This window comes from Abramis brama, assembly GCF_963993115.1.
Source record: "Abramis brama genome assembly, chromosome: 23".
In the NCBI taxonomy this organism is placed as follows: domain Eukaryota; kingdom Metazoa; phylum Chordata; class Actinopteri; order Cypriniformes; family Leuciscidae; genus Abramis; species Abramis brama.
Window position 1 is genome coordinate 23,227,660 of NC_139985.1, and position 16,975 is coordinate 23,244,634.

The following is a 16,975-nucleotide window of genomic DNA, read 5'->3' on the forward strand; positions in this document are numbered from 1 at the left end:
TGCACTCCAATCTGATGCTCTCTCGAAAGGTCTACCAGAAGCATATTGCTGTTTCCTAGGTAGAGCAAGCAGGATGGGGTCCTCCTGAGGCCTCTCTTGGCCTTTAGGATGGGATGCTAAAATCACTTGCTCTCCGGGAGTAGGTTGTGTACTTGGACCTATAGCTGAGGGTCCGGTTGGCAGTGTTCGAGGCTGCCCCTCTTTATTGTTGATCAAGAATATTGCTATGTTTCCTTGGTAGAGCAAGCAGGATGTGGTCCTCCTGAGGCCTCTCCTGGTCTTTAGGATGGGATTCTAAAATCACTTGCTCCCCGGAAGTAGGTTGTGCACTTGGAACTATAGCTGAGGGTCTGGTTGGCGGTGCTCGAGCCTGCCCCTCCTTATTGGTGATGGATGCAGTGAGTCTGCGATCTATTTAACAGTTCTATCCCCGATGATATAGTGAATAATAGGGGCGTATTGAGCTGCCTCGTTGCCACAGGCTGTTTCTGGTCACTAGATGTGCAGTATGGCAACCTTGGGCTACAGCTTAGCTTGCTGGTGTTTCACAGCACAGTGAGCAGGTATTTGTGAGTATGGTCTAGTGGGTATTTTGTTAAATTCCATTAAGCACTGTTGAGTTCCACTTTGAAAGGGAACGTCTCAGGTAACAACTTTAACCATGGTTCCCTGAAAAGGGGAACGAGACACTGTGTTGTGTTGCCATACTTCTGTTATACCTGTACGTCTTCCTTTAGACAATACAAAGTTGATGTCATTCTCTTTAGGCGCCCTTTTATATCCTTGCTGCACACCTGTGACATCACCTTACGGCAGTAGCGAATCAAGATTGGCATCAAGAAAGATCACACAAGCCGAATGCACATGCCTATAAACACAAATTACATAATCTATAATTTTTTTGTCCTATTTTCATTCTAATCATCTTCAAGCCAGAAACATTCACTGACAATCTGATAAAAAAGTTTTTTACTCCCTTTAAGAAAATGTCAAAAACTTTGAACACAAAGGCTTCGAAAACATATATCATCCTTGAGTCTCCTGTAAGGAACCTTTACTTTTTCATGATAACAAAATGTTATATTGTGTTGATTTGTGTAATTCTTATAACCCCATTTTTCACTGTTGATATCTGTATCCTTTCATTTGCAAAAAAAAACAAACAATAATAATAGACTAAACATGTAGCCTGTGCATGACGTTACCGTTTTCACAGATTCGTGTTTTTGTAGTTTACACGGAGATGATAACGGTGTCGTTTAAAAAAAAAACGATTTCTGGACACCAAAACGCCGTTGTCGTGTAACTGAATGGCCAAAACGCATAAAAAGACTTCTGTTTTTAGTTGAAAATGGTGTTGTGTAAACGGCCCCTAAGACACTGGCTCACCCAAAGCATTTCCATAGCTTCTGAGAGAACTATGATTACAGTAACCTGAGACGTTGACTTTTTTCAACTGTAGGCTAGTATTTAAACTGTTATTTTGCGTTGCAAACTTTTAAACAATAAATATATATTTTTCAGTGTATATTATACAGCAATAAGCTAGTATTTCAATCTGAACATAACCATTGACTCTTACGTCTCCTGACATAAGCTGTGAGGATTTCAGATAGTTTCAAAGACGCACAAGGAAAATTTAGAGGTTACGTCAGCAGGTGCAATACAAGGGGCTGATTGTAAGAATCTTTCTGAAGAGTAAGAGTTTGAAACAGGACTTCAGAGGGACAGGTTCAAACGTTTTTAAACTAGTTTTCTCCAGTAAATGAACCTGTCGTTCCCCTGTGCACTACCCTCTAGCTATAATGCAGCAAACTGTTCTCAGACTGTTTATGAGGGCTCATATTGCAGTTTATGTATCAGCTTACAGTGCTTTTCACTTTGATGTTCATCACCAGCTTATATAGCATAAACATGCCACACCACTGAGATAAAAGAGCAATGAAATACTGTCTCAGTTTTAAAATGGAGTGAAAGTATTTCTGTTTCTGTATATTTACACAAACAAGTAAATACACACTCATATTTGTAATCACTGGTGTGTAAATAAAAAAAAAGGCATTAAACATTCAGTTAGACAAAAATTCACATTTATTTATTGTTAAACAAGTGTAGAACTTTACATCCTTTGTAGAGATGGGCTCTTTAACATGTTTATCAGAGATGGGTTTCTTAATTATGCTTATGAAGATGAACTATGCCGACCAGTGCTTTAAAATATTCACAAAAGTACCATTTTTAAAGAATAATTTAATAAATAAATATCCAACCCCAGCTGCAGTAATAGTCCTTAAAGAAGAAGGTTCTACTCCAAGCTCAGCTGCGACCTTTAGTCACTACATTTTTCATGCTTTGCACAGATTTGGACAAAATTAATTTGTGCAAGGCACGAGAACATTAGAATCTAATTGATCTAAAGTGGCAAACCCATTTTCATGAACAGGACAGAGGGATCTCAAAGTCTTTTGCAGCATACATGAGGTCATCCACCAATTGCATCATCATAAACAACCTTCTGAAATTTTTACATAGTCATCTCATTTTCAAAATCTCTTCATTTGCTTTATATTTAGGGTTGTTATTATTTATTTTATAGCAATTTATTTTACACAATCAATACAACAAAATATATTGTTCTATGTTATAGCATTACCCTTGACAGTTCCGTAAATGATTGAGAAAATATAAGGCCTAGGGTTTGTTTGCTAGTGGTCATATGGGATTTTGTTGATGATTGTAAAGGGCGAACAGAACTCCTTTAGTTCAGTCAGGACAATCTCTGCATGTCTTAAGGTCCTGGAAATTCCATTTTTGTATATAATAATAAAGAAAAATCAAAACTGCATTCGAAAGAGAAATATGTGAACATATATGTACATCCTTTGAGAAACGTATGCACTGGAACGAGAAAGACTTTTTTTTTTTTTTTTGGCTTAATTTTATTTTTTTATGTGAAACTGTATTCTTATCACCAGGCCCACATGGAATCTGCAACCCAAGAACACCACAGATTTCCCCATAAAACCCTCATTCACAAAGTTCTACTGTACACATCACGTGACCCTTGTATGTTTGTTTATTAAATAATTGTGGCTAATCTGATTACATTCAGCTACCAATAATAGGGTAACAATTAATAATTGCAAAAATGATTTCCCTATTAATGTTTTTTTTGTCTTGTTTTCAGTAAAAACATCTTTGAGAGAATGTCTTAAATTAAGATTTGTCTTTCTTCTTTTAAGCTCTAACCTACTTAATTATTGAAAAAAGAACAAATATTCAATAAATATTATTTCAAAACAAAACTCTCAATGAATCCCAATTACAAATGTTTGCTACTCAAGTAAATTGACCTTGTTTTAAAGATATTTCGATATTTTTACTGAAAACAAGGAATAAGCTTTGTGTGTATCTCGCTGCAAATTTCTGCCGCAAATCAGCACAGAACATGCAATAAGTCGTCTGCAGATTCCGTCTGGGCCGGCCTGTAACTCGTTGGACAGCAGCGGTACTTCTCCATTATGTGTGCAGTTATGTGGTAGGCTAAAAAAAGGAAGACCACTCTGCCATCGGTGGATGGGCGGGGCTGTGTACATGGTGGGCGGTGCTTACAGTTTGTTTTAAAGGCTTGTGACCAGCTGCATTTGTCCCTCTCGTACGTCCCCCTCGGGGACACAAGCGTCTTTAGAGACGGGGATGATGAGGCCCTCACTACTGTCTCTGCTCATCTGATAATACGCGTGCAGCTGTTGGCCTGACCCCAGGTTGGGCATGCTTTTATAGTAAACGTCTTCGTTCGGACTGTGTTTGGATGGCGAGAGGTCCTGGCCAATGTCTAGGCTGCTCTCCGAGAACGGCGAGTCTCTAAGGTTTGGCATGCTGGTGTACACCGAGTCTCTGTTGGGGGAGGGCAAGGCGGTTTCGGCCGGAGGAGGGAGCTGGTCGATGTAGCTGTGGGGTTGAGAAGCTTCCATGTCGGCCCTCGCTCTCTCCTGCGTGTGGTACAGGAGCGAGTGAGTTCGCTGGGGGATAAGAGGGGCACCGAGCGTGCGGGGATGCGTGTGGTGCAGTCCCAGACCGTCCATCTCGCTGTCCCCACCCACCTGCACCAGGGACGATGTCTCGGCAAACACAGGTTCTCTGATGATCCCCTCCCCCTTTTTGGTGCTGATATGGGACTCGGCAGCCCTGAGGTTGTTGTGAACAAGCTCTGAGATGATCATCTTCTCGAAGGCCGTGTCATTGAGACTGAGCCCGCAATCCACCACCTGCACGCCATCGCTGTAGTTATGAAGAGAGTAGCTGTTATTAAAGTTGCCGTTGAGTGGTAGAGTACCGAACGTGTTCGTATCTCTGCCGCTGGTCACCGAGTGTCCTGCAGCGACACAAGAGGAAGAAAAACATTTTAATAATCAGAAATAATCATCAATATATATTAAAAAAAACATCAATATCATAATAAAATTAACAAATAATCTCACAATAATCAGAAACAGAAAAAAAAAAAAAATTCTAAATGTTTAAAGCTGTTTAGGACCTGCATTTGAGTCAAATGCAGAAATGCAAAAAATCTGGGATAATGTAAAGATTGGAAGCCTTTAGAACTGTAAGGGGCAAACTCACTAAATAGTTCCCTGCAGAAAGTGATTTTCTTGTTCAGTATTCTTGTCTTGTTTTCCAGTACAAGTATGTAAACATTTCTAAATCAGGATTCATTTACTTGAGAAGATATTCTTGTTTAAAAAAAAAAAAAAAAAATCCCCCAAATTACGGAGCCCTGTATATAACATGTAAAAAACAAAACAAAACAAAAACAACAAAACTATATATATATATATATATATATATATATATATATATATAGGCTATATATATGTTTACATATTTGTACTGGAAAACAAGACAAAAATACAGAATAAGTTGCACTTCTTTTAGTGTGATCATATGCGAATGACTCGGAATCCAGTTTAACTAGATGCTAAATGCGTTTAGTTCTGGATTTTTAAGTGCTAGGATAAAAGTTGTGGAGCGCAGTTCTACAGCCCCAGCAAAGTATGCCAGATCTAGGTTTGCATAATTTCTGTACTGAATTGGCAGGCACAGGCACAACTTCATTCTTTGTGAATTCCTCCCAATTTGAGGTTCTGAATTTTTCCTCAATCAAACAATTTTTAAAAATGTACAATGTCCAATTTCAAAACATTGTTTTTAACTACATCCTAAACAACATTAAAATCAGTTGGTAGGCTTCAAACATCACAGAAATGAATGAGAGTGCGGCACAGATGTGTATTCACAGATGAAAGAGCGATGACAGTCACAGAATTCATCAACATCAGCTTGTACTGAAACGGTTAAGGCGGTTGGGTGAAGGGTTTGAAAGTAACGAAAAAAAAAAGCAAAAAAAAAGCAAAAAAAAAAACCACAAACAGCCATTTTTCACACTATAGAAAGTGAATGAAAGCGAAAGCATCCAACAGACAGGAGAGAGAAAACTCACTCTGAACAACTCACATCAAGTCTGTCTGTTCAGGCCAGCAGACCTGAGCGCTGCTGATGAACAAAAAGAACACAAAACAAAAAGGAAAATGATTTATTGTAAAACATGATGAGTTATCACTAACAGAAAAAACAAAAAATAAAAATAAAAACAAAACAAAACTACAACGTTAGTGCAAGCGAAGGATTTAGCAAATTAAATTAACATCACAATTAAGGCCTTTTCCCTCTGTTAAATGTCACAGTTGGTTTTGTTTGCTGGACTGGAGTTTATGTGGTAATTTGAGCTAATTTGCCCGCTGGTAAATGGGTGGCCGTCTGCATGAGCTACGATAATCTTTAACTGCATCTTATGAGAGTACACCGGTGGGCGGTTTGGACACAGCCAATCTCAGAACCTCTCCACAGAAATGACAAGACAAAGGAAGGAGATGGCAGATGGGAACAGAAGAGAGACAGTAATTTGAGGAAAGGGAGTTTAAAAGAGATTTCTGCTGGATATTGAGACAGAAGGGCTAAAGAAACATGAGGGTTTTTCTCTGACAGAATTATTCACCAAACTCGTAAACAGACAGAGAGATGTGGAGGGTAACAGAGAATATACAGTGGCCCCCAAAAAAGGACACTATTTGGACACTTTAGCTAAAAACGAATGAAAATAAAATAATTTGCATTAGAGCTGCACGATTCATTGTTAAATGATCGCAATCTCGATTCAAAAATCCATGCAATCTTATTCCCAAATGACAGCCATTCTCCTGTGTCTATTAAACCTTTGACAAAATCACACCACAATATTCAAATCTGTGTTCACGCTGCCGCTGACCCAGAGAAAACTGTTATCATGTATAGGTATGAAACAGCTTTACAAACAGTCTTTTCAACAACACAGTATGGCTATTTCTGTTTCAAATAGTCAATTTATCACAGAAGTACTGGGATAAAAGTTTATAGTTTTGATATAAATCAAATCAAGTATATTTGTATAGCGCTTTTCACAATACAGATTATATCAAAGCAGCTTCACAGTATTAAAATAAAATAATACGCAAAAATTAATATTTTTTTAAAATAAAAAAATAAACACTGATGTCTACGGTAGCAATTCAAATAGAAAATCACCTTTTGAAAGTAACTTGGCACTTCAAATAACGATTGTATTATTACATCTTTACACCAGTAGGCGGCGACAAGTGACTGTTAAAAATGTATATATCATTGAATCATTCATTCAATGCCATGCGTTAAAAAAACCCGCTGATTCAGATTTAAAAAAAAAAGAAGAATACATTAAAATTAGTTAAACATTTTAAATAGACTGCAGCCATTAACATTTTGTCAGAACCTCTAGTAAATTACTTGCTATTTTGTTTAGCTGATCTCAGCTTGTTTAGCTGAAAAAACGTGATCTCTGTTTGAAACAAAGAAATCGTGATTCTCAGTTTATCCTGAATCATGCAGCTCTAATTGCATTATGAAACACAACATCGAACCAAATAGAATTTGTATTTTTAAAACAAAACATAAAAAAATAAATTGTGTAAAATAATAAAACTATAGACAAAAATAAATAAATAAGACAAACGTATTTGGACACTTTCTGGTTCTGTCTTTCTTAAAAGTAAGACAACAGAAAAGTGAAGTTATATGGCTGAAGTGTCAATCAATCAAATCCTTTTTGTATCCAAAATGAATTTTTTCATACAGTATAACATCTGAATCTGAGATTCTGAATTCTGACTAAATAAGCTGCAATAGAAGCTGTTGTAACATGCAGATAAAGGCACAACTGTAACTGCACATTATACAGACTGGCCTCAACATCTGTAGCCAAACTCAAAAGAAATTATTTGAATAAATCCAACCTAATGTCCAACGAGACCGCATTTAACAAAGAGAGAAGGCGACTGCTTTCAGTAAAATCTCCATTCAGAATGATGTGTGTACATTTAGACTTCAAAAAATATTAATTGTGTGTGCAATGTACATGCATCGTGCCAGCATCCCAAAGTTGTAAATGCAGAGGTGATGAAAGTATTGTTTCATTGAGAGCAACATTTCCTCATTTTAATGATTTCTAAACCATGTGCTGACAAAATGCGGATGATCTGTTAATGGCCACTGAGTGTGCAAGAGTTGTGCTGATAAAATCATGGTAAAACAATTACATTTGATGGGCAAATTTAAAACTGATTGCATACTTGTCTCTCTGTAGGTCACTGAGTGAGTGCAGGAAAGGGAAAGAGAAAACAAGACACAAACAGTTAACAGTGTCATGTCACTCGAAAAAATACAAATAAAGTTGAATTGCTGTACATTTGTACAGCATATTAAATAAATAAAATTAAATAATCTTGTGTGCATCACAATTGTCTCTTGGTGAGGGAAAATTTGCTGTAAAAACACAAACTGAGAACTACAGTTTTAATCTGTGAACAATGGATCAATTCCTGTAAAAGAGGAACTGTCTGCAAGAAGGTACATTTTCTGTTTTTATTTGTAAAGGTTAAACGATCTGATATATTGGAATGATTTCTCATCACAGAGGGTCTGATACTACCTAGTACTCTGATAATACTCATAGTGCTACATAGTACCACAAAAAAAAAAAAAAAAAAAAAGAGAGCAGTGTATTAGTAGTCACACCTGGAGAGTGAAAGACTGGCACCGTTGGTGTGTTACATACGATAGTTTCAGCCAGTAAGGTGTTGTAGGGGTTATTAGTGCCTTGTGGTCTCAGAAGAGGGTTAGTAAGAAGATAATTGCCCGTCATTCCTAAAGCGACAAAAACAGAAGAGGACAAATAAGATTATGACCTCTAAGACGTCTATTTAATTTGTCCTAAAGATAAAGGTATTGATGAAATAAATGGATGTGTTTTATCTGGAAGTGTTTTATTTTATTTTATTTTATTTTATTTTATTTTATTTTATTTTATTTTATTTTATTTTATTTTATTTTATTTTATTTTATTTTATTTTATTTTATTTTATTTTATTTTGCATAGCTGCTTATTTATGTAATTTCATTGTAAGGTTCATTAGTTAACATTAGTTAATGTATTAATTAACATGTACTAACAATGAGCAATATATTTGTTACTATATTAGTTAATCTTTGTTAATGTTAGTTAATACAAATATAGTTGTTCATTATTTGTTCATATTAGTTTACAGTACATTAACTAATGTTAACAAATAAAACCTTTTGATTTTAATAATATATTAGTACATGTTGAAATTAATATTAACTTAGATTAATAAATGCTGTAGAAGTATTGTTCATTCTTAGTTCATGTTAAGGTAGTTAACTAATGTTAACTAATAAACCTTATTATAAAGTGTTACCAATCAAATTAATGTCAAGAAATGCACATCACCAATTGTAAATGTTAACAACATTTGTCAATGTTAGGCTTCATCATCCTACATACAGTAGATCAAGCAGTTGTGAAAATGGATGGATGAATATTTGTCAATGGCAATTATTATTATTTTTTTTTTATTGTATTCGAAATGTAATTACTATACTGGGCGGAACTTCTTACTAATTCAAGATCTCTGCTAAAATATTCTATGCTAAACATTATTACTATTATAACTTGCATCAAAATGAATTTTTTTGTCTATATTCATTTTTTTTTTTTTTTTTTTTTGCGATATGAATATTGCAAATGAAAACTGTCATTGTTGTGTTTGTTTCTGAAGAGAGACACTGAAGCACAGAAAGACAAATAGCATTTTTTTTTTTTTTCACCTTTGTGTTTTGTGCTTGAACGCGTGCATTAAAAGCATGCTGAGTGTTTTAGAGCAAGCCAAAGCAAACGGCTCTGAATAATACAACCTTACCGCAGGTCAGCAAGAGTTGAACATCATCTTCTCATCACATGCATTTCAGCCCTGGCTAAATAATAAATGACAGTTTTTTTTTTTTGTTTTTTTTTTTAAATCCTTGAAATAGCTGACCGAGGGCACATTGTCTACTGACTCACTTCTGTAGCTGTGTAAAACAGGCCCAAAAAAGACTTTCTCTGTCTTTAAATGAACATTAGTCGTTTCATTTTCTATTAAAGTCAACATGAAATCAAAGTTGACCCTATTTACACTCTCAATACAGTACATCAGTTCCTGATGTTTTTATAAACGATTCATTGGTCCATGTAAAAAAAGAAAAAAAAAGAAGAACATGTTTGGCATCATAAGCTTTCATCAAAATGTAATAACTTGCTTCTCCTCTGAAACGACTTTCCTTTTTAGCTGATGACACCAATCCCTCTTATTTTTCACTCCCTCCCTTCCCACCACCTGTCATACAGAGACCACTTTTCACCATCTAATTAATTCGCTATCGGACAAATATGTCACATCACATTAGTAAAAGGGTTGCGGACGCTGTTTCATGTTGACTTTAACTAAAATCACATATGAGTGGTTTAAAATATACTCGAGCATGTGTTCTATTATCATGCCCTTCTCAAGCTTATCAAATAAACTAACATCTTATTTTACATAAATATCAATCATATTTAAAATAAAATGTTAGAATTGTAAAGAGATAAAATATATAAAATAAAAATTCACTAAAAGCATTTGATATTTTATTCAAATTGAAAATGGTGAGTTCATTAGTGCAGAGCTTCCAAAAGTATTGGATGTTAAGAAATTTGATTAAATTGGATGTAAAATTAAATACTAGAATATTATTAAATATGGTCAAAGAAATTTAATCAAACATGGATGACTGGTTCATTCAGTCTCAGTCTATTAGTTAAGTTTCCATGAAACAGAGATGAAATGAGTTTGGATGACTGACCTTGGTTGAGGGTTGATGTGCTGTTGATGTCTCCTGAGATGAAAGAGGATTCAGACTGTTTTCTTACTGTGTCATTCCACATTCTTCTGATTCGACTCTGTTGGATGAACAAACAGCCATGAAACACTGATCACTATCTTTAGGAGGGAAAATTTGCATGTTACATCTTCTTTTCTTTTTTTTCCTGATATGTAGTGGCCCCAAAAAGTATTTGAATACTTTTGGAAACTTCACTCGTACTTATCTGTTCCTATGATATTCATGCATTTACAGTATAACAAAATATCAAGTGACATCTTCAAACAAATGATAGCTTTTCTCAGAACTAACGTGACTTTTCTGAGCCATTTCAGTGACTTCTATCTATCTATCTATCTATCTATCTATCTATCTATCTATCTATCTATCTATCTATCTATCTATCTATCTATCTATCTATCTATCTATCTATCTATCTATCTATCTATCTATCTATCTATCATCTATCTATCTATCTATCATCTATTCATTGAATAGTGAATTTATTTTATGTTTTTTTTTTTTTTGATGGGGACTTTGTGGACACAGTATTTTGTTATAATTTGAAAAGTTAAAGAATTTATATTTTTTAAAAATGTAGACTAAAAACTAAAACCCACTAAAAAGGGGAGATTTTAAGCACAAAAGATGCTGGCATATCATAATACAGCTTAGCAAGTAAATATTATTGTATACCAGAACCCTATCTAAACATTGTACACAAATATTATACACAACTTATCTGTATGATTCCCAATATGATACAATCCATCATAAAGACTTTGATATAAAATCTCTAAAATATGTCTGCAAAACAAGAAAAAAAAAAAAAAAAAAAAAAAAACATACATAAAAGATCTGTGCTGCAGTACTGGAGCAGATGGAAGCACTCAGAGTGTTTCATTTCATTCCAATAGGAAATGTGTCTCATAACTGAGCGTCACATTAAAAGCGGTTGAAAACAATGGAAATTGGGTCAGTAGTGTTTGTACCTGAGTACCAGAGGAATAGCGAGCGCTTGTCCGCGTTGTTGAGGTCTTTGTGGAGCTGTGCGAGCTCTCTGTCGTGATCCCGCTACAGCAGTACGTGTGTCGGAGGCATTTGCTGTACTCTCTCCGAACCTGCAGTTTAAAAGAACGTTTCTTTTTTTCAAGTGAACTTTCAGCATGCACTTCTCGTTAAAACCAACTGCTGCCACGGTTCTGGTAGAACAACATATATCAGGGAGCACTTACTTTCTTCTGAAGCAGGCAGTGGAAGGTAAAGATAAACATGCCCTGGAAAGTGTTGAAGATGGTGAAGAGGTACGCTAACACAACGGACGACTCGCTGATGAAGAACAAACCAAATGACCAGGTCAGGCCCAAGAGACACAGCAGAGCAAAGCCGCCCATGACCCACGACCTTAGAGAGCAAATAAAAGAGAAACAATGAGGCGTGAGAGAGGGACAGTTTCATCCAGCAGAGAGCAAAAATCATTACAGCATTACATCTACAATATTAGTAAAAGAATACAAATCAAACACGGGTCCTGAGAATCATTTGGACTGACATCTTAGGCACAAGTAGATGGGAAATGCAGTGGAACATATCACTGAGAGGTTAATCAATCCCATATGAAAAGGGGATTATCATAAAGAAGGTTTAATCAGTATTGAGGCAGTGGAGTGTGGAGATATTTTTTGCATGCCACACTACTGGGTAAAGACGCATGATACTGGGCTGCATTCAGACGGAGGGGAAAGAGAAAGAGCAGTAATCATCTCTGATTGGTCCATTTTAGTGGAGGAGGCGCTGACAACAGGTCTCGGCTGGCTAAGGAACCAAAGAGATAGAGCTCGCTTTCATCAGAAGAGAAATGACAGATGAAACGAGAAACCAACATATGAAGATTTGAAGGGATGATGAATAGGAGGGCTTTGGGGTATAATGATTTTTTTGAGGGTACGTCGGTATAAGCGCATTGAGATCTATAAATGAGGAGCGAAATAGATAGAGCTAGAGATGCTTTGATTATAAAATTGTGTCCAATACGGATAAGCCAATGGTTATTCTCATGGTATGGCCGACAACTGATAAATGATAAATAATAAAATATGGTAACACTTTATTTTACAGTGTCCTTGTTACATATGTTACATGTACTTACAACAATAACAGTAAATGATCAGTACTTAAATATATAATTACACTGTAACAATGACACCTTAAAATAAAGTGTAACCTAAAATACTATTGTGTCTAAAAATGAAGAAAGAAAGAAAGAAAGAAAGAAAGAAAGAAAGAAAGAAAGAAAGAAAGAAAGAAAGAAAGAAAGAAAGAAAGAAAGAAAGAGAGAAAGAAAGAAAGAACACACTAAAAAGAATTTATAAAATAATACTATTCAATAGAAGCTATTATTTTAAAAGTTTTAAATGCAAAAGCAAATGTTGACGTAACAATATTATAATGCATTCAATATAAATGATGCATATACATTTTGCAATAAACGAAATATTTAATTTAACATTGTTATTAAATAATAAGTGTTATTAAAGATAAACTTTAAATGAGTGATAGACGACAATAAATGTTCTCTAAATGTAAAATATATGTGAAAATCAGCAGTTAAATATGCAATACTGGTCATTAAATACAATATGGAAGATGGATGGATGGATGGACGGATGGATGTATAATAGTCATAATGAGTGGTATGCCTGGTTTGGCATATGAGGGTTATAAGAATAGGAATATATCAGGATGGCAATATGAAGGGTGAGTAATAGGAGGGTAAAAAGTGTTATGGGAATGAATATTTTTGAGGATATGAGGGTATCAGGTTAAGATATACAGCAATTTAAGACGGTCCAGGCGGAATACAAATTAAGAAAGTTAAGCCACAGAAAGACAGACAAACAGATAAGCGCGCATGAGAAGCACAGAGAGAGACGGCGCCTCTGGAAGAGCCCAGCAAACAGACAATAAAATGACAAGGGGAGCAACCATGAAGCTGTGGCATAGATGTCTAGCTAACGCTCTTACTTGATAAATGGTTTATTATCTTCATAGCTAGAGAGCATGGCCAGCAGAGGAGAGAGACAACATTAGATCAGGCAAATCAGTTGGATTATCATAAAAGTCCAAATGTAAGAATTCTGAAGTTAAAATGCAAATGAGGCTGGACAAACAAACAAACAAAAAAAAGTGTTAGATTATGCCCTCAGCTGTGTACAAAACAAAATGATCTGAATAAATGTACCTGCCCAGGTTATACATTCTTAAAGACAACATGAAACTACATCACAATGGATTTAACTTCCATAATAATATGTACAGTTTTCAATCAGTTTTTGATTTCATGTTGTCTTTAACACACTTGATGATTACATGACAAGACTTTTCATAAAACTTTACCGCCACAGTAAACGTTCTTTCTTTTTTCTTTCTACACAGACTGCCAAGTGTATTTAATTTACCCATGCTGCATTGCCCTATCCCGGATTGTAAAGGGACTAAAGATGGTTCTCTCAGGGCAAATGTGCCAGTACTTTGCCTTTTACACTATTTAATATGGCAGTAATGTTTTATGAGCGACATAATTTACGGTGTGCTGTGAATCTTACCCAGGCAAATCAGAATTATAATAGCCATCACAGACGCGATAATTACTGGTTAGGGTAAGAGAACAGATAGAGAACAGAGAAAGAGAAAAAATGAGAGAGAAAAACAAGGGGAAATGGGAAACAGAGAAATGAAACGAAATGCTGCAGATTAGCTTGCTGAACATGCAACATGCTGCAATGAGCCCAGAGTTTAGCGGGTTGTTTCATGTCGCCCTGTGGTGATGGGTGGAGAGAAATTTAGACAGCATACGGCCGACACAATGCCCGTGAGCAATCTATTTCTCTAACGTGTCATGTTTATATCATTGTTAAATCTAATAAAATATGCATATTTCCCCAATGGCTGTGTGTTAAGTTTGAAAGATCACATTAAATGCAATCAGTGCCATATATCAAACCCAAAACATATACAGGCTCTTTCCATGAACAGGGTCCAAGGGTTGTAAATAAATGTGTTACCAAAATTTGGGACATGGCTAAAGTTTAAACACTTAAAACACTTTACAATAAAGTTACATTATTGTTTAACTATATTAGTTAACATTAACTAACAATGAACAATACTTCTACATCAGTTGTTATTCTTAGATGTTAATTTCAACATTTACTAATACATTTTTAAAAGTTGTATTTCTTAAAATTAGAAACAATGAACAATTATATTTTTGCTAACATTAACAATAATTAATACATGCCTTTAAAATATAGCATTCTTTGTTAATGCATTTATAATGTTATAAAATGAGACCTTATTGTAAAGTGTTACCAAATACCAATTCTATTTTATCTTTTAATAACAAGATTGAATAGTTAAAAAATTGGTCTTCCCTCCATTCAGTAAAAATGGCCCAGATTATGTTACTTCTTGCCTGACATAAAATAATGTTACATTTTTGTAATATAAAGGATATTGTGTGGTAAATATTACTTATATTAGTACAGCTAAATATTACTTATTAAAAAACAAAAAACAAAAAAACAACAACAACAAATGTTTAACCATAAAAGGGGATACAGACATTTAACATTTTCAGGCTATATAGCTACTATTTTAACATCTAATTGTTTTACAAGCTTATTCATGGAATTTGCCATAATAATTGGAAACACATTGGGAAAAGACTAAAAACGTCTTTAAAAAAAATCACAATTTTAAAACAATAAAAATATGTCATACATTATCAAATAGAACCAGTAAGACATGCATTGCCATGCCAGCAAAAAGAACCAAAAGAGCTGTGTGGTCAACTAGCACACTTTTTCTGTTCTTTTCCGCTACAGAAAGAGATCTCCCTCTTAGCAACAGGAAACACATGGAAGTGCTTTCACTGTCTTTACACACACACACACACACACACACACACACACACACACATCTGAATTCACTCCGCAAGCAGACTCTGAATACAGGGAGTTGTTCCAAAAAGAGTTTTGTGGTCACTGTAAAGGAGGAACAGCACTGAGCCTGTCTCAATCATTACGTGCCTCTCTGGCCATCGCTCACATTAATAGACGCTGTGCACCTGAAGAGAATAACATCTGTCTAGAGTCCATCTGAATCCCTTTAGTCAATGCACTTAAATTCATCCAAGCAAACAGTGTTGTAGACACTACATTCAATGTGAGCAAGGAACAATGTCAGTTCCCATTCTGAATTTTAGATTAGCAGTGGTGCTACTTCTTAGTGTGTGGCGGCACACTTTGACTCCACATGAGCTGAAATATCGTGGGGAAAACAATGTGACTTACTTGATGTTCTCCAGCCGGCTGGAATCAGGTTTCAGCGATGTAGAGTGTTTCATCATTTTGTACATCGTGATGAGCAGGAAGATGAGATTGAGCTGTAAAAGCAAAAAAAAACAAAACATTTGTTAATAAACAAAAAACGAATCTTAAAAGATTAGATAAGTGTAGTTTTATTGGGAACATTAATTGAAAACAGCCATCTAAGCATCCCTTCAGCCAGTGCCTAATACAATAACCATCTGGCATATTGCGAGACAAAGCCAAGATGACTGGCGCCAAATACAGTGTCACTATATATCAATACAAGAATACAAAAAAGCAATAAAACTGTTTAACTGCAGAATGAAAACACAAACAGTTCAGAGAACCTCAGAGACCACACATGGAGAAACGGATATTTGATATTTCCTCAGGGAAAAAAAAATAAAACTTGAAGGAATATTCCGGGTTATTTCGTACACAAACATCTACGGACCACATTTGTGGCAAAACATCAGAGGGAAAACGTCCCTCAGTATGTGAAAATGCATATTTACAGTGTTACATTCACAGTGGAAGCTTAGTAGGGAATCATTCAGCACTGCAAATAAATGTAAAATACACAACTATCACTGTTGCAAGAGTATAACTGTTACTTTGCACGCAGCATCATGGGACTTGCGTGTTTATTAGTTTGACTGGTTGCATTGTGTATTGATTATATTTCTGTTCTGGACATTTGTTTTACTTTTTTTTATTTATTTAGAGTCTAATTTATTTTCTGTGGTTATCACCACATGCATTCCGCATATATTGTCCATATATATTAGGCAATTAAATTAAATATATTATTTAGTAAACAAATTATATTTAAATAGTAAATAACCTAGAGCAAATAAGTTTAATCTGTGCTCAGTGTACAAGAAAAGACAACTTAAGATAAATGATTAGAAATGTCCAAAGTGTTCGCAGATTCAAACAGTTAAAACAACTCACTTTTTAAAGTTATGCATTTTGCATGCACACATAAAGTAACAAACTGAAATGATTTTATCTGCTAAATGCAATAGTTGTATAAATGTTTATTGGCAATTGTCTGCTAGGCTTGCATTGTAAGTGTACTTGCTGTAAACACAGTCTTATTCAGTCTTAAATTAGAAAAAAAAAGAAAAAAATATATATATTCTTTGCTTGGTAGAACAACAATAGCAACAAAAAACATCTTAAGATAAATTAGTAAAAATCTCCAAAGTGTTCAGAATGTTATAACATGTAAAATGATCAGATATTTAGGTGAGTAAATAATCTCCCATACA

General features: G+C 35.0%; 1 protein-coding gene across 22 annotated transcripts in view; it reads right to left on the minus strand.

The window, feature by feature from the left end:
* Positions 1 to 2,073: 2,073 nt before the first annotated feature.
* Positions 2,074 to 16,975, minus strand: part of adgrl2a (adhesion G protein-coupled receptor L2a) — a 101,538-nt gene continuing 86,636 nt past the window's right edge. For 2 of the 22 annotated variants that reach the window (XM_084101899.1, XM_084101893.1), the window contains 8 exons: positions 15,684 to 15,775; positions 13,354 to 13,380; positions 11,565 to 11,733; positions 11,322 to 11,450; positions 10,312 to 10,408; positions 8,146 to 8,274; positions 7,701 to 7,718; positions 2,074 to 4,375 (listed from right to left, as the gene is read on the minus strand). In XM_084101899.1, coding sequence (XP_083958025.1) covers positions 3,621 to 4,375; positions 7,701 to 7,718; positions 8,146 to 8,274; positions 10,312 to 10,408; positions 11,322 to 11,450; positions 11,565 to 11,733; positions 13,354 to 13,380; positions 15,684 to 15,775 — 1,416 coding nt within the window. In that variant the 3' untranslated portion in view covers positions 2,074 to 3,620. Of the gene's footprint in view, positions 4,376 to 5,500; positions 5,554 to 7,700; positions 7,719 to 8,145; positions 8,275 to 9,347; positions 9,403 to 10,311; positions 10,409 to 11,321; positions 11,451 to 11,564; positions 11,734 to 13,353; positions 13,381 to 13,934; positions 13,980 to 15,683; positions 15,776 to 16,975 lie in introns of those variants that run through there. The other 20 variants (XM_084101900.1, XM_084101896.1, XR_014604406.1 and 17 more) reach the window with 19 other exon arrangements.